The following is a 19,105-nucleotide window of genomic DNA, read 5'->3' as shown; positions in this document are numbered from 1 at the left end:
TTCATATTATATTATATTCATTAAAGTTACATAATTTTAGGAAAATGATGAGGAGAAAATAAATACCAGTTCATCATTTAGGAGCCAGTATATAGCAGGAAAAATGTAAAATTCTGAATTCAGTGAGGAAAGGAATAAAAAGCTCTCAACGCAGGGAGAGTGACATGAGTTTTCAGCCTGGCCATTAAGATTAATATGCCTTGTTTAACCTTAAGGCAGCATTCTCACCTTTCCACAACCTTAAATGTAAGTTATTATCATGGCAGTGACCAATGCACCTCAGTGATTCTGACCTTTTCTAAGTCACATTTTACTTTCATTTGTATCGTTCAGGCAAAGGAGCTCAAATATCTGAGAAGGGGATGCTTCAGAATAGGCTTGCTTCTGTGCACTAAGGAAAATAAAGCATCTGTCATGACTTCTGAATCTTTTAAATCTTTAATTCTTCAAAATTATTCTCAGAAAATTATCTTAGTCAGATGATTCGTTGCACAATTAGGCTTTATTGCTTGATTTATTGAGTGCTCTCTAGTTTGACGCATTCATCCTCAGCCTAATAGGAGGGAAGATGGTTCTCTGTGGGGCTTCTCACCAAGTCTAACCAGTGGTGACGGCTGAAGTTAATCTACCGTGCCTCAGACTGGTTTGCTGTGGAATTATTTACATTGGGACATTTAAAAAAAAAAAAACAAATCTGCTGCGTACCTTTTATTAAATGGGGTGGTAGTGATTAACCTTCAGATAATACATGATCATTGACAAAAGAACAACAAATTAAAAGAGTAAAGTAATATAAATAGCATAGTAAATTAGCAAATAAATAGTCCTCTAGGGAAAAGATGTTCCAAAAGTTCTTACCAACTTGCTTTCATGTGTTCTTGTCTTAATTGAAAGACATTGACATTCCTAATGAACATGCGAAAGCATGTTCTCAATACGGTCTGACTGTTCCCCCAACTGCCCGTCACCAATGAGCACACCATACAAACCAAGAGAAATGGGAAGTGAGATTAATCTTCTCTCAGATCATTTTATAGCTCAGGTTTTGCTTACAGGAAATGTTCAATAAATGCTTGCTGACTTGACCAGTTCTGCCAGTAGCATCAGCTGTTCCCTACACAACTAAATACTTTAAAATATTTCTTGAACATTTTACATAATGTTGTGAATTCAACAGGAAGAGCCGAGTTTTTGTTTCCTCTCTTCATAGGACAGAAGAAAGGCAGTTCTGGATTGGATTTAACAAAAGAAACCCACTGAATGCTGGCTCTTGGGAGTGGTCTGATGGAACACCTGTAAGTCTTTCCAAGTTGGAGAAAAGAAAATGAATTCAAAGCAGGCGGCCCTGGAACCACTTGGTAAACCAACCAAGAGAACCTGGAAAGAATGACCATCTTCCCCATGACCCAAATCTAAATCAAAAACTGCACCAGACCTTGGTACCAAAAGAGTTATTTCAGCAAGGTCTTGAGAAACCTTTGCTAGTCAGATAGTTCTAAAGCCAGCTATAAGATCTCATCCCAAAAAGGAATCAAATTCTCTGAAAAAGCCCCCAAAACCATCTCCCATGTGAAGAATCTCCAGCAGAGAAGCAACTATTCTCTAAAATAATACCAGGCTTCCTTTGCCCCCCCCCCCGCCTCTGCTGCATAGCACCTGAATGTGTGAGTGTGGGACCCTTGTCTGTGTCACAGTGAAAAGAAACATTTTCAGTTTCTCTCACTCTAAAAGAACAGAAATGCCAGCCTTAGAAACAGCTCCTCCTTCTCAGACAAAGCAAGTTATATGGAAGGGAAAAAAAGACTTGCTTTTCATTCAGCCTCACATGTAAAAAAACCTCTATGAAGGAAAGAGGGAACTCACAATTACGTTTTGGGTTTCTTTTTTTTTCAGGTGCAATGAGGATTCTCAGATTTTCCTCATAATAGGGAAAAAACAGTAGCAGTATCCCAGATTAAAAAGAGATCCATCTGAAGGCACATGGAAAATCAAGTTATTCAGTTTCACCTGTGAACTGGGGTTAGCAACAGCCTGCAGTGAGCATTTAATGCAGCTCCTGTTCATTGAGCCCTAATCATGTTCTGAGCACTGAGCTGAGTGCACTCCTGCATGATCTCATTTCATCCTTACAGTGATTCAATACAGTGGGTATTAAAATGATTAAAGAGTTTGCCTAAAATAATACATAAGAGAGACAGTATTTGTACACAGGTTGTCTGCCTCCAAAGCCACAATATCATAATGTCTCCTTGCTGGCAAAACAGCAGCAGCCAAACTTTGAAATAGTAAAGATCAATAGAGAAAAGGGAACTATCTCTAGGCCTGCTACATAGATGGTGTTCAAATCTGTAGCAAGGAAGGGGTTTGCGGAAAAGCTACATGCTTATAGTGGGAACAAAAATAGTAAGAGTGTGCTAGTTTAAAAAAATAACGATTTTATCCCAGTACTGCTTCTTTGAAAAGGGCATCAGGACCAGAGAACAGGAAGAGATCTTAGAGATCACCCAGCCCCACCCAACTGTTTTGCTGATGAAGAAACCAAGGCGCAGAGAGTGGAAGGGGCATAGCAGGGTCAACCTACCCCATAAATGGCAGCCACCACGTGGCACAGTTGGGTGGTAACATTAACACGGCACTTGGAGAATAAAATGTGGTACATAGAGGTTGAGAATGCGTTTTAGTAAAACAAACAAACAAACAAACTCATCAGTAATAGGAGAGGAATAGACAATTTGGTTCAGAATCAATGAGATTAGCGATGAAGCAGTGGACTGAGTCCCTTGCCACTTCCCTCTGGACAAAATAAATATCAAACTCATGCCATTCTCTGAATCTGGGTTTATATATATTTAAGTTAGATGAATTGTTGCATGACTGTGCAGATGTTTGAGGAGGAGTATAAATGGTTTCAAAACCCTCTTTTTTTCAAATTTTTTACCTCAGTTTTACTTATGGTCCATCCACTCTTCTGTCGAGTAGTCATCAAATCATTGAGAAGGTTGAATCTCTAGTCAATACCCCGTTATGTGATCATTCCTGGAAAACATTAGATAGTTTCCTGATTAAAGCTAGGGTTGACTTAGAAGTTAGTGATTAGAGACTAAAAGCCTAGTATTTATGCAAAAGAATCTACATCAAAGGTGAGACTCAATTCTGAAAGATCCTTGAACCTCTAAACAGTTTACCCAGGATCCCAGGGCTAGCCTAATCTTGCCAGTGAGAAAACAGTGCAAGTTCATCTGACTTGTTCCTTCTGGAGAAAAGAGTAGAATGCCTCTTAAAGAAAGGAAAAAAAAAAAAAAAAAACAGGCATCTTCAAGAAAAAAATGATAAAACTTTGATTAGTTTTTCACAAATGTGGAACAACCTTAAACTGGCATCATAACCATATTTCCTCCAGAAGTCTATTGTGATTTATTTACAGGGATGCCTTTTTGATCTTTTGAAACTTTTTGCGGGGGATCATTATTAAGGAATAATGAACTTCATCTGCTGCAGGTTGTCTCTTCATTTTTAGACAATAATTATTTTGGAGAAGACGCAAGAAACTGTGCTGTTTATAAGGCGAATAAAACATTGCTACCCTCATACTGTGGCTCCAAACGTGAATGGATATGCAAAATTCCAAGAGGTAAAAATATCAATAAGATCTTTACTATTTATTTGCTTTCTAATAATCTATAGCATTTTCCCAAGTGAACAGTTACAGAGGTCTAAAATTTAAGCACCCTGGAGCACAGTAACAACAGCCTTCATGATGAACCAAATTGTACTCTTTTAGCAAATAATGTATCATGGGGGAATGAGAAAAGATGACAGCAGTGCAGTACGCTAACTTAGTAGGAAATAAAAATAACTGCCTAGGTCGTGGAATACTGTATTTTGCAAGTACAACCTGGAAGAAATGTCACTGTGACATTACAAGCAAACAAAATTACTTATCAAATGAGTAAGTGAAAGCACCTGGCACAGTGTGTGACACACAGTAGGCTCTCAACAAGTATTCACATCCTTTTCTCTTTAACCAGAGGTCTCTCTTGAGCTTCCTCTTCAAGTATGAGAACTTACCACTTTCCAAACAACACTTGGTTCTTAAATGATCTTTTAAAAAGCAAAGTCCAAAATATTGTGTTTAGACCTAAAGTAATTCAGAGATAGTACACCTGTAAGTAAAGTTCACTCAAACTGGTTTGCTTTCACTCTGCAGATGTGAGACCCAAGATTCCACCCTGGTACCAGTATGGTAAGGACTATCCCGGTAGTTCTTGAATTTCTAATTATGTGCTGTTTTGTAGCATTACTGTGTTATTACATAACTCCAATCGAGTTTCTCTTTTCTTGTGTCAATTGAGAACTAATTTTTTCAAATTAACAAATTCATCATTAATAAATAATCAAACTAATAAATGTCACTAAATATTACTGAAGATTAATACCATAGCTTAACTCCATTTTCGTGACACATGATTTTAAAATATGTATCTATCCCAGACTTTTTAATATACGTGAATGTTTCTTATATGAAATAGACCAAGGAAAATAAGTAAATTGTATACTTATTTATGTGTGGGAGTGGGTGTATACACACACATTTTCTTAATGCTGAGTGACCAAATTACACATTTGGGGTCCATCATAGTATACCCTGTTTAAGTGTGTATTACATTGCTCAATAATTGTTGCCTCACCTGTGTTGCTTATTTTTCTTTCAGATGCACCCTGGCTCTTTTATCAGGATGCAGAGTATCTTTTTCATACCTCTGCCTCGGAATGGTCCTCGTTTGAGTTTGTCTGTGGCTGGCTGCGCAGTGATATTCTCACTATTCATTCTGCTCATGAACAAGAATTCATCCACGGCAAAATAAGAGCGGTACTTAAATATGATTAACTATGAGAAACTCAGAGCTTAACTCCTTCTTCTGTCCTTGAGGGATTTTGTTTTTATATTACTTCAGACATTTATCTGTTTCATTAAAAGTCCTAGATTTTTAAGAACTGTTTTGCTTCCTGTTATAGAGACTTAGAGCAAATAATGGAAACACAGGTTTACGATGCTGGTCAGTCATTTCACTTCTCCTCATGCTTTTTTAGCAACAAAGGATGAGTAAATAGCATTTTATTGTTTTTATGAGGTTCATTCCATCATTCAATGCATATTTATTGAGTCTACTCTTCTAGGGGCTGAGGCTCTATCAGTGGTTAAAATAGACCAAAATTCCTGCCCACCTGGAGTTTTTAGGCTAGTCTGGGAAGGAAGACTGTAATCAATATAAATAAATAGAATTACATAATATTTTAGAAAAAGATAAATGGATAAATGCCATGGAGGAAAATAAAGCACAAATGAGGAACAAAGAGTACTGGGAGGTGCATGGCTGTTTTAATGTTTCAAATTTGACTTATAAGAGTACAGTATTTTTTTAGACTCTATGCAGAAAATGGTAAGGAGTGGTTCTCCATTTCAACTTCAGATAGAGAAATCCTTTGAGAAGCTAGGCTTGTTAGAAAGCAGCCTGCAAAATCCATTAAACAATGAATAGACTGCCAAGGAATAGTGCTGATTTTCAGTGTATTTCTTCAGCAAGCATTTATTGAGCATTAGGTATGTCTCAGACATTGTGGTATTTGTCAAGGACACAAAAATGTCAAGGACACAAAAATATCAAGGACACAAAAATGAAATACAGTCAGTGTCTTTAAAAAGCTGGAAATAACACGATGTAATAAGGGAAAAGGGAGCAGTTTGTACAAATTACCAACGGGGCACCTGGGAGGAAAAACCTCATTCCCAATTTTCCCTAGGAAATTGTTGAAGATAAGAAAGAGCCTTTTTTCTTTTCCTATACTTTAACATTAGTTCATGCTCTGCAGGAATCCTTGGTTGCTCTATCATCTTTTCCTATGTTTGTAAGTTGACTGTTAAAATGAAGCTCTGGATTAAAGCATCCTTGACTTGTAAGAGAAATGTCTCCCCTCACACCTCATTGGGCTTTCCTGTTTCTATAATTCTGTTTGATACACATACAGCCTGTGAAGTGCATGCAGGTTGGAACTACTACTGCATTTTGATGAAAAGTCAAGAAGCAGAGGAGTTAGGTGACAACTGCACTGCCTCACAGAGACTCAGTGGTAGACCAACAATGAGAACTGGATGTTCCCCAGTATTGGTTCATGCATTGTTTTACTACTCTTCATCTCCTGCAAATGGAACACTCAAGCCAAAACTGTAATATTAAGTATCAACAAATTACATATCATGACCTCAGAAAATACGTTTGTTTCTTTAGCTAGACAGCAGACTCCTCACCCCTGGCGGCAATAACAATAGATCAGGTGAATGGCTAAAAACTAATCCATGGACATGCAAAGTGCACGTCCCCAAAGGAGCTGATATTTGGCCAATACTTATTGTAACGGTGTCAAGCATGGCTAAGTACTAACATTTAATGGCATTTAATCTTTCTAAGAACTCTCTGTGGGAAGTTCTATCGTCAGCACAATTTACAGATGAAGAAGCTAAGACTCCAAAGAGGTGAAGGAACTTTGTTACACAGCAGCTGAGTAGTGGAATTTGGAAGTGATCCCAGGTCATCTGACTTACAAGGTCATTTTAAAAAATGGCTGCAGGCAGCAGAACAGCATATTCATTATATTAAAATGCTAGTTCTAAAATCCATCCAAAAAAAGGAAACCCTTGTTCATTGTTGGTGGGAATGTAAGTTGGTGCAACCTCTATTGAAAATAGTATGGATGTTCCTCAAAGAATTAAATCCAGCAACTCCACTCCTGGGTATATATCTGAAAAAAAAGTGAAAACACTAATTCGAAAAGACACATGCACCCCAATGTTCATAGCAGCACTATTTACAGTAGCCAGGACATGGAAGCAACCTAAATGCCCATCAACAGAGGAATGGATAAAGAAGATGTGGCACATATATACAATGGAATATTAGTCATAAAAAAGAATAAAATTTTGCCATTTGCAACACATATATGGACCTAGAAGGTATCATGCTTCATGAAATGTCAGACAGAGAAAGATAAATACTGTACATTATCACTTATATGTGGAAGCTAAAAAACAAAACAAATGATTAATATAACGGAACAGAAACAAACTCACTGATACAGAAAACAAACTAGTGGTTATCAGTGGGGAGAGAGAAGGAGGACAAGATAGGGGGAGAGGATTAAGAGATATAACCTACTATGTATAAAATAAATAAGCTACAAGGATGTACTGTATAGCATAGGGAAATATAGCCATTGTTTTGTAATAACTAAATGGGCTGTAATCTATAAAAGTTTTGAATCACTATGTTGTATAGCTGAAACTAATATAATATTGTAAAACAACTATACCTCAACTTTTTTAAATTAATAAAATAAAATAAAATCCCTCCCCAAAAGATGGCTGTCAGCTCTGTCTCAGACATGCACAGTAGAGGGCTTCTTTGAGCGTTCCAGCAGAGCTTAGCTCTTTTAGGTACCTCTGCAGGTCTTCTCTCTTAACCTTTCCCTTAATTCACTCTCCCAGTCTTTGGTTGTTGGGAAGCCAGTGGAAATGGCAGAGTTAATACCTCCCATTGAAGGGAGTAATAAAACCCCACAGGCTTAGACATTTGAAAAGGCATAGCCAGTGCCATGATCTAGTTGAGGACTAGATCTAGTGATCTCAAACCATGTAGTATCTTATATGGCAAAATTATTACCAAACCTATGACCATATTAATAAAGAATGCCCTGTCAGTATTATGGGTGAGTGGCTGACTGATCTAACACTGCACTGTGCCACAGAAGAAAATCATCATAGGGAATGTGCAGACCAAGAATGGAGCAAGAAAGCCAAATGGGAAGGGTATCAATTTAGAAAAAAGAATGCTGTACATTTCTATAGCAGTTCTTCCTCCTGCTTAGTTTATAGTAGTTAGGCAATTTTTGTTGGTGGTAGCGGTGGTATTTACGGTGACCATTTACATTTCTTAACCAAGAAATCCCATATCTAAGAACGTCTTGCTGGAATGAGTCAGTCCAGAAGTTCTGGATGAGGAACTAAACATGTAGAGGTCATACCACTCATTCTTGTGGCATGACCATCCTATAATTGCAGGAAGAATAAGAATTAAATAATTAAATATTTTTAAAGTTACATATGTATTGTATAGCTCCTCTAAGAAGAGTAGCAACTCAGAAATGTGAAAGACAAACATAACATTCAGTTGGGGAGTAGAAGAACTAATTATTGAAAAAGAAAGCTGGATGCATTTTTTAAAATCTGAAGCAGAATTTTTTTAACAGAATATTTCCATCTTGGAAAAGTGATGAGTCAGAATTTCCTCTTTGACTAACAGAAGACCACAAGGCATGATGCGAGGGAATTTTTGAGTATTAGTTTTTTGAGCCATCTTGTTGGTCAGATTAATGCCAAAAAAGTTTAAAAAAATGAGCACTTTAGGTGTTGTTTGACATGAACTAACATTTTTATGCTGTGTTGTACAATATTTGCATTTCAAAATTGCAATTTACTCTTACTTTTAAAATTTTATTTCAAAATATTTCTAACAAAAATATATCAAATCTATTAGTCATCCTCAAAAATCTGGTGTTTTAAATCCTTAAAATAACTTGGTTTTGCTATTTTTATGGAAACATTTTAAGAGATGACAGGTTGTTCTTCCTTATACTGTTTAGTAGATTAATATATTGGCTATTGCTGTGGGTTATTTCTTTTTGGTGTGTTCTTCCATATGATGCTATCTAGAATGACTGCTTTTCTGTAACAAAACACAATTGATACTATGAGGTACATGGTTGTATCACATTTTTTATACAAAAGAATACTAATGTCTTCTATTGTTGCAGTTTCATACCTAAACTGAAATTTACAACATCTATTTTTCACATTGGATTTTTCACTTTGGGTGCCTTCTATCTTGTCCTATGAATTTCTGTTCCATATCACAACAGGTTGTGATGTGCCCTATGGAGGATTACCGTGCTATAATCGAGGTAGTAATAAATATGCCACTTAAGATGCAGTAGTTATACTTCCTCTTTAGAGGTCCTTAATTGGGGCAGTGAACAATCAGGCCATGATTTCTACTCTTGTTGCACATGAGACCTCTTTAGATTGAATGAAATTGTTGTGGTTCTTCCACTGATTTCAAAGCCAGTCTCCATGGACCCATTCCAAAATCTGACAGTAGGAGTCTAAATTCAGCATGTAAGAACACGTCCATGAAACAACAACTCAGAGATCAAAAATTATAGCTGCTCCATCTTGCATTATTCTCAAATTGCTGATATGGCAGACAGCCACACTGATTAAGGAGTAAAAATACCTGTGTATAAATTAGAATGTTAGAGAGCTATTAGGTTCTGTTATATGATGACCTGAAATTCACATGGAAAAAATACTTATATATCTTAAAATGCATTCCCAAGTCTTTACAGAAGAAATGAAAGTGTAAATTTAAATGTACAATGCCTTCAAATTAACAGGATTTTAGCATAAAAAATTAAGTTACATTTCACACACAGCACACACACAATAAAGAATATTGATTTAAAGACCTTAGAGAAATCCTTAATGCCTGTTCTTTTATAGTTAAAGAGGGAATTTCAATTTCCTGGGTCATAAGTCCAGTATTACATCTGCTCTAATGTGCATATGCATGTGCATGCCTATGGTGTTTCAAGTTTATTGTTTATTGTACTGGGATCTATGTAATAAATAATGGTATAAATTCATAAAATATATAAAGGATAATTTTCTAGTTGTCAAACATTGGAAATACTGTCGTATTATTTTGTCCTATAACGCAGTTTCCATTTGAATGGGGAGGGTGCTAATACTTAGTTTAAAAACTTACCAATCAGGCTAATGCCTAAAATACAAATTATTTTTACTATTGAGGTCTTTGTGCCTCGAATTATTTTTCAAGTAGGTGGCATATATGGTAAACTTCTATAAATCACTGAGCACATAAACCACTAAATTTTTAGTCAAAAAAGGAATCCACATTCTATTTTACATTACAATATTACTTTTTAAATTCCTATTATGAGACTTAGAGAATTTACTTTTAAATATATATAGGAAACATTGTAACAAAGTTATGGCATGTTGTATGAAACCAAAATAATTTTCAATATTTGACTCCAATTTTCTTACATAATGAGGAGGGAGTGGTTTAGAATAATGAAGTTTCAGATCTTCTCAAGACGCTAGGCCTTAGTGTACTCTTCTTTAGATAATTGGGTAAAATACTGAATAATAGAAAGCTATTAACAGTGACCCCAATAATCTTAATAGTGAAAAGGGAAAAAAAGTAGGATAAATGCTGACATTCTCTCTCTCTTTTTTAAATAGCTATCAAAGTATGGTGTAAACTGGTGGATTGGACTTCGGGAAGAAAGAGCCAATGATGAATTTCGGTATGGACATAGATTAATTTGCATTTAACTTTGTTTAACAGGTTTTTATTTGCAGAATGATTGGACTAGATCTTAGTGATTAACTTGTTGAATAGGAGATTGGTTTAAGATGGTGCAGTAGAAGGATATGCTCTCACTCCCTCTTTCGAGACCACCAGAATCACAACAAATTGCTGAACAATCATCAACAGGAAAACACTGGAACTCACAAAAAAAGAAACCTCACATCCAAAGACAAAGGAGAAGCCACAATGAGACTGTAGGAGGGGCGCAATCACAATAAAATCAAATCCCATAACTGCTGGGTGGGGGACTCACAATCTGGAGAACAGTTATACTACAGAAGTCCACCCACTGGAGTGAAGGTTCTGAGTGAAGGGTCAGGCTTCCGAACATGGGGGTCCAGCAACGGGGCGGGGGGAATTCTTAGAGAATCAGACTTTGAAGGCTAGCGGGATTTGATTGCAGGACACCGACAGGACTGGGGGAAACAGAGACTTCACTCTTGGAGGGCACACACAAAGTAGTGTGTGCATTGGGACCCAGGGGAAGGAGCAGTGACCCCATAGGAGACTGAACCAGACCTACCTGCTAGTGTTGGAGGGTCTCCTGCAGAGGTAGGGGGTGGCTGTGCCTCACTGTGAGGACAAGGACACTGGCAGCAGAAGTTCTGGGAAGTACTCCTTGGCATCAACCCTCTCAGAGTCCACAATTAGCCCCACCAAAGAGCCACATAGGCTACAGTGTTGGGTCACCTCAGGCCAAACAACCAACAGGGAGGGAACCGAGCCCCACCCATCAGCAGACAAGCAGATTAAAGTTTTACTGAGCTCTGCCCACCAGAGCAACAGCCAGCTCTACCCACCACCAGTCCCTCCCAACAGGAAATTTGCACAAGCCTCTTAGATAGCCTCATCCACCAGAGGGCAGACAGCAGAAGCAAGAAGAACTACAATCCTGCAGCCTGTGGAACAAAAACCACATTCACAGAAAGATACACAAGATGAAAAGGCAGAGGGCTATGTACCAGATGAAGGAACAAGATAAAACCCCAGAAAAACAACTAAATGAAGTGGAGATAGGCAACCTTCCAGAAAAAGAATTCAGAATAATAATAGTGAAGATGATCCAGGACCTCGGAAAAAGAATGGAGGCAAAGATTGAGAAAATGCAAAAAATGTTTAACAAAGATCTAGAAGAATTAAAGAACAAACAGAGATGAACAATACAATAATTGAAATGAAAACTACACTAGAAGGAATCAATAGCAGAATAGCTGAGGCAGAAGAATGGATAAGTGACCTGGAAGGCAGAATGGTGGAATTCACTGCTGCGGAAAAGAATAAAGAATGAAAAGAAATGAAGACACAGCTTCCCTGGTGGCACAGTGGTTGGGAATCTGCCTGCCAATGCAGGGGATGTGGGTTCGTGCCCCAGTCTGGGAAGATCCCACATGCCGCGGAGCGGCTGGGCCAGTGGGCCATGGCTGCTGAGCCTGCGCGTCTGGAGCATGTGCTCTGCAGCAAGAGAGGCTGCAAAGGTGAGAGACCTGTGCAAAAAAAAAAAAAAAAAAGAAGAAGAAGAAAAAAAGAAATGAAGACAGCCTAAGAGACCTCCGGGACAATATTAAATGGAACAACATTCACATTCTAGGGGTCCCAGAAGGAGAAGAGAGAGAGAAAGGACCCGAGAAAATATTTGAAAAGATTATAGTTGAAAACGTCCCTAACATGGGAAAGGAAATAGCCACCCAAGTCCAGGAAGCGCAGAGAGTCCCATACAGGAAAAACCCAAGGAGAAACATGAGAGACACATAGTAATCAAATTGGCAAAAATTAGAGACAAAGAAAAATTATTGAAAGCAGCAAGGGAAAAATAACAACATACAAGGGAACTTCCATAAGGTTAACAGCTGATTTCTCAGCAGAAACTCTACAGGCCAGAAGGGAATGGCATGATATACTTAAAGTGATGAAAGGGAAGAACCTACAACCAAGATTACTCTACCCAGCAAGGATCTCATTCAGATTTGATGGAGAAATCAAAAGCTTTACAGACAAGCCAAAGCTAAGAGAATTCAGCACCACCAAACCAGCCCTACAACAAATGCTAAAGGAACTTCTCTAAGTGGGAAACACAAGAGAAGAAAAGGACTTACAAAACAAACCGAAAACAATTAAGAAAATGGTCATAGGAACATACATATCAGTAATTACCTTAAACAAAAATGGATTAAATGCTCCAACCAAAAGACACCAGCTCGCTGAATGGATACAAAAACAAGACCCATATATATGCTGTCTACAAGAGACCCACTTCAGACCTAGGGACACATACAGACTGAAAGAGAGGGGATGGAAAAAGATATTCCATGCAAATGGAAATCAAAAGAAAACTGGAATAGCAATACTCATATCAGATAAAATAGACTTTAAAATAAAGAATGTTACAAGAGACAAGGGAGGACACTACATAATGATCAAGGGATCAATCCAGGAAGAAGATATAACAATTATAAATATATATGCACCCAACATAGAAGCACCTCAATACATAAGGCAAATGCTAACAGCAATAAAAGAGGAAATTGAAAGTAACACAATAATAGTGGGGGACCTTAACATCTCAATTACACCAATGGACAGATCATCCAAACAGAAAATTAATAAGGAAACACAAGCTTTAAGTGACCCAAGAGACCAGATAGATTTAATTGATATTTATAGCACATTCCATCCAAAACCAGCAGATTACACTTTCTTCTCAAGTGCATACAGAACATTCTCCAGGATAGATCACATCTTGGGTCACAAATCAAGCCTCAATAAATTTAAGAAAATTGAAATCATATCAAGCATCTTTTCTGACCACAATGTTATGAGATTAGAGATCAATTACAGGGAAAAAAATGAAAAAAGCACAAACACATGGAGGCTAAACAATACGTTACTAAATAACCAAGAGATCACTGAAGAAATCAAACAGGAAATCAAAAAACACCTAGAGACAAATGACAATGAAAACACGATGATCCAAAACCTATGGGATGCAGCAAAAGCAGCTCGAAGAGGGAAGTATATAGCTATACAAGCCTACCTCAAGAAACAAGAAAAATCTCAAATAAACTATCTAACTTTACACCTAAGGAACTAGAGAAAGAAGAACAAAAAAACCCGAAAGTTGGTAGAAGGAAAGAAATCATAAACATCAGAGAGGAAATAAATGAAATAGAAACAAAGAAAACAATAGCAAAGATCAATAAAACTAGAAGCTGGTTCTTTGAGAAGATAAACAAAATTGATAAACCATTAGCCAGACTCATCAAGAAAAAGAGTGAGAGGACTCAAATCAATAAAATTAGAAATGAAAAAGAAGTTAGAACAGACACCGCAGAAATACAAAGCATCCTAAGAGACTATTACAAGCAACTCTATGCCAATAAAATGGACAACCTGGAAGAAATGGACAAATTCTTAGAAAGGTATAACCTTCCAAGACTGAACCAGGAAGAAATAGAAAATATGAACAGACCAATCACAAGCACTGAAATTGAAACTGTGATTAAAAATCTTCCAACAAACAAAAGTCCAGGACCAGATGGCTTCACAGGTGAATTCTATTAAACATTTAGAGAAGAGCTAACACCCATCCTTCTCAAACTCTTCCAAAAAATGGCACAGGAAGGAAAACTCCCAAACTCATTCTATGAGGCCACCATCACCCTGCTACCAAAACCAGACAAAGATACTACAATAAAAGAAAATTACAGACCAGTATCACTAATGAATATAGATGCAAAAAATCCTCAATAAAATACTAGCAAACAGAATCCCACAACACATGAAAAGGATCATACACTATGTTCAAGTGGGATTTATCCCAGAGATGCAAGGGTTCCTCAATATATGCAAATCAATCAATGTGATACACCATATTAACAAACTGAAGAATAAAAACCATGTGATCATCTCAATAGATGCAGAAAAAGCTTTTGACAAAATTCAACACCAATTTATGATAAAAACTCTCCAAGAAGTGGGCACAGAGGGAACCTACTTCAACATAATAAAGGCCATATATGACAAACCCACAGCAAACATCATTCTCAATGGTGAAAAACTCAAAGCATTTCCTCTAAGATCAGGAACGAGACAAGGATGTCCACTCTCACCACTATTATTCAACACAGTTTTGGAAGTCCTAGCCATAGCACTCAGAGAAGAAAAAGAAATAAAAGGAATACAAATGGGAAAAGAGAAGTAAAACTGTCACTGTTTGCAGATGACATGATACTATACATAGAGAATCCTAAAGATGCCACCAGAAAACTACTAGAGCTAATTAATGAATTTGGTAAAGTAGCAGGATACAAAATTAATGCACAGAAGTCTCTTGCATTCCTATACACTAATGACAAAAAATCTGAAAGAGAAATTAAGGAAACACTCAACACTTGCAACAAAAAGAATTAAATACCTAGGAATAAACCTACATAGGGAGACAAAAGACCTTTATGCAGAAAACTATAAGACACTGATGAAAGAAATTAAAGATGATACAAATAGATGGAGAGATATACCATGTTCTTGGATTGGAAGAATCAACATTGTGAAAATGACTCTACTACCCAAAGCAATCTACAGATTCAATGCAATCCCTATCAAATTACCAATGGCATTTTTTACAGAACTAGAACAAAAAATCTTAAAATTTGTATGGAGACACAAAGGACCCCGAATAGCCAAAGCAGTCTTGAGGGAAAAAAACGGAGCTGGAGGAATCAGACTCCCTGACTTCAGACTATACTACAAAGCTACAATAATCAAGACAGTATGGTACTGGCACAAAAACAGAAAGATAGATCAATGGAACAGGATACAAAGCCCAGAGATAAACCCATGCACATATGGTCACCTTATCTTTGATAAAGGAGGCAGGAATGTACAGTGGAGAAAGGACAGCCTCTTCAATAAGTGGTGCTGGGAAAACTGGACAGGTATATGCAAAAGTATGAGATTAGATCACTCCCTAACACCATACACAAAAATAAGCTCAAAATGGATTAAAGACCTAAATGTAAGGCCAGAAACAATCAAACTCTTAGAGGAAAACATAGGCAGAACACTCTATGACATAAATCACAGCAAGATCCTTTTTGACCCACCTCCTAGAGAAATGGAAATAAAAACAAAAATAAACAAATGGGACCTAATGAAACTTAAAAGCTTTTGCACAGCAAAGGAAACCATAAACAAGACCAAAAGACAACCCTCAGAATGGGAGAAAACATTTGCAAATGAAGCAACTGACAAAGGATTCATCTCCAAAATTTATAAGCAGCTCATGCAGCTCAATAACAAAAAAACAAAAAACCCAATCCAAAAATGGGTAGAAGACCTAAATAAACATTTCTCCAAAGAAGACATACAGACTGCCAACAAACACATGAAAGAATGCTCAACATCATTAATCATTAGAGAAATGCAAATCAAAACTACAATGAGATATCATCTCACACCAGTCAGAATGGCCATCATCAAAAAATCTAGAAACAATAAATGCTGGAGAGGGTGTGGAGAAAAGGGAACACTCTTGCACTGCTGGTGGGAATGTGAATTGGTACAGCCTCTATGGAGAACAGTAAGGGGATTCCTTTAAAAACTACAAGTAGAACTACCATATGACCCAGCAATCCCACTACTAGGCACATACCCTGAGAAAACCATAATTCAAAAAGAGACATGTACCAAAATGTTCATTGCAGCTCTATTCACAATAGCCCGGACATGGAAACAACCTAAGTGTCCATTATCGGATGAATGGATAAAGAAGATGTGACACATATATACAATGGAATATTACTCAGCCATAAAAAGAAATGAAATTGAGCTATTTGTAATGAGGTGGATAGACCTAGAGTCTGTCATACAGAGTGAAGTAAGTCAGAAAGAGAAAGACAAATACTGTATGCTAACACATATATATGGAATTTAAGAAAAAAAAAATGTCATGAAGAACCTAGGGGTAAAACAAGAATAAAGACACAGACCTACTTGAGAATGGACTTGAGGATATGGGGAGGTGGAAGGGTAAGCTGTGACAAAGCAAAAGAGAGGCATGGACATAGATACACTACCAAAGGTAAGGTAGATAGCTAGTGGGAAGCAGCCGCATAGCACAGGGAGATCAGCTCGGTGCTTTGTGACCGCCTGGAGGGGTGGGATAGGGAGGGTGGGAAGGAGGGCGACGCGAGAGGGAAGGGATATGGGAACAGATGTGTATGTATGACTGATTCACTTTGTTATAAAGCAGAAACTAATTTAAAAAAAAGACAATATGGTACTGGCACAAAAACAGAAATATAGATCAATGGAACAGGATAGAAAGCCCAGAGATAAACCCACGCACCTATGGTCAACTAATCTATGACAAAGGAGGCAAGGATATACAATGGAGAAAAGGCAGTCTCTTCAATAAGTGGTGCTGGGAAAACTGGACAGCTACATGTAAAAGAATGAAATTAGAACACTCCTTAACACCATACACAAAAATAAACTCAGAATGGATTCGAGACCTAAATGTAAGACCGGACACTATAAAACTCTTAGAAGGAAACATAGGAAGAACACTTTTTGACATAAATCACAGCAAGATCTTTTTTGATCCACCTCCTAGAGTAATGGAAATAAAAAAATAAATAAACAAATGGGACCTAATGAAACTTCAAAGCTTTTGCACAGCAAAGGAAACCATAAACAAGATGAAAAGACAATCCTCAGAATGGGCAAATATATTTGCTAACAAATCAATGGAAAAAGGATTAATCTCCAAAATATATAAACAGCTCATGCAGCTCAATATTAAAAAAACACATAACCCAATCCAAAAATGGGCAGAAGACCTAAATAGACATTTCTCCAAAGAAGACATACAGGTGGCCAAGAAGTACATGAAAAGCTGCTCAACGTCACTAATTATTAGAGAAATGCAAATCAAAACTACAATGAGGTATCACCTCACACCAGTTAGAATGGGCATCATCAGAAAATCTACAAACAACAAGTTCTGGAGAGGGTGTGGAGAAAAGAGAACCCTCTTGCACTGTTGGTGGGAATGTAAATTGATACAGCCACTATGGAGAACAGTATGGAGGTTCCTTAAAAAACTAAAAATAGAATTACCATATGACCCAGCAATCCCACTACTGGGCATATACCCTGAGAAAGCCATAATTCAAAAAGACACATTCACCCCAATGTTCATTGCAGCACTATTGACAATAGCCAGGTCATGGAAGCAACCTAAATGCCCATCGACAGACAAATGGATAAAGATGTGGTACATATATACAATAGAATATTACTCAGCCATAGAAAGGAATGAAATTGGGTCATTTGTAGAGACGTGGATGCATCTAGAGACTGTCATACAGAGTGACGTAAGTCAGAAAGAGAAAAACAAATATCGTATATTAACACATACATGTGGAACCTAAAAAATGGTACAGGTGAACCAGTTTCCAGGACAGAAATAAAGACACAGGTGTAGAAAACAAACATATGGACACCAAGGGGGGAAAATGGCAGAGGTGGTGGTGGTGGTGGTGTGATGAATTGGGAGATTGGGATTGACATGCATACACTGATGTGTATAAAATGCATGACTAATAAGAACCTGCTGTATAAAAATAAAATTAAATTAAATTTTAAAAAATTGTTGAATAGCCTTCAAACATTATCTTTAACTTATAAATTTTCATTTCCCTAACCACAGACATGAATTTTTTTAAATTTAATGAAATATTATGCCTTCAGTCCATATCCCAGAACTCCAAAAATGGTGTTGGAGATTGAGCGTGCACAATGAGAGAAGACCTTTAATTTTTTAATTTTTCTGCAGCTGGAGAGATGGATCACCAGTAATATACCAGAACTGGGACAAAGGAAAAGAAGAATACATGATTAATCAGAGCCAGAGATGTGGCTTCATTTCATCCATAACAGGTTATTTTGTTCATCCACTTTTGGGTTTATAATACAAACATAATTTTCAGAAGACTTGAAGTCTCCTTTTCATTGCATTAGTTCAGTGAGAAGGTTTTGTTTGGTTATTTTGCTTTTCAACTGAGTGTGTTTAATTTTGTAAGTCTTAAGTCTTAAGGATGACCATTCCTACAGTTTATTCCATGCACTCACGTTCTTGAAAATAATTTACAGCCAGATAAGTCCTTCCTCTTGAACCAAAACTACCAAAAATGGGTCCACTGAAATGGGTTAAAAATTGCCTGACAAACTATGAAATTTCAACATGGGCCCATTTTTAAAAATCTCTTTGTAGTATCCAGTTTATAATTGGTCAGAACTTTAACTTCTGAAATTTACTTTCATTTTCCCATTTAAGAAAAATTTTCATTGAATTCAGTGTTCTTATTTTAACACCAGGCATTAATTGCTGCCTGCCTTAGAACACCAACTCTTTGCCAGTTGGATTTAGAAGTACATGCACATTTCAGATGGGTTTTTTAATTCTATTCATCAATACAGTGTTATTGGGGTTGATTGTCCACTCATATCCATCCCACTGTTTCTATCCAATAAAAGGTAATGATGTCCCTGACTCTAACAGATTCTCCCAAGTCAGGAGAGGGATAAACATGGAAAGCAAT

The 19,105-nt window shown here is 37.1% G+C and overlaps 1 protein-coding gene across 1 annotated transcript in view; it reads left to right on the top strand.

The window, feature by feature from the left end:
* Nucleotides 1-19,105, top strand: part of PLA2R1 (phospholipase A2 receptor 1) — a 121,267-nt gene that overhangs the window by 74,584 nt on the left and 27,578 nt on the right. Inside the window, exons 14-19 of the mRNA XM_060107317.1 lie at nt 1,211-1,295; nt 3,499-3,631; nt 4,208-4,243; nt 4,713-4,870; nt 10,376-10,440; nt 18,340-18,443. Coding sequence (XP_059963300.1) covers nt 1,211-1,295; nt 3,499-3,631; nt 4,208-4,243; nt 4,713-4,870; nt 10,376-10,440; nt 18,340-18,443 — 581 coding nt within the window. The remainder of the gene's footprint in view (nt 1-1,210; nt 1,296-3,498; nt 3,632-4,207; nt 4,244-4,712; nt 4,871-10,375; nt 10,441-18,339; nt 18,444-19,105) is intronic.

The sequence above is a fragment of the Mesoplodon densirostris genome, chromosome 8 (assembly GCF_025265405.1).
Source record: "Mesoplodon densirostris isolate mMesDen1 chromosome 8, mMesDen1 primary haplotype, whole genome shotgun sequence".
NCBI classification, from domain to species: Eukaryota; Metazoa; Chordata; class Mammalia; order Artiodactyla; family Ziphiidae; genus Mesoplodon; species Mesoplodon densirostris.
This window is presented reverse-complemented; position numbering and strand designations above follow the sequence as displayed.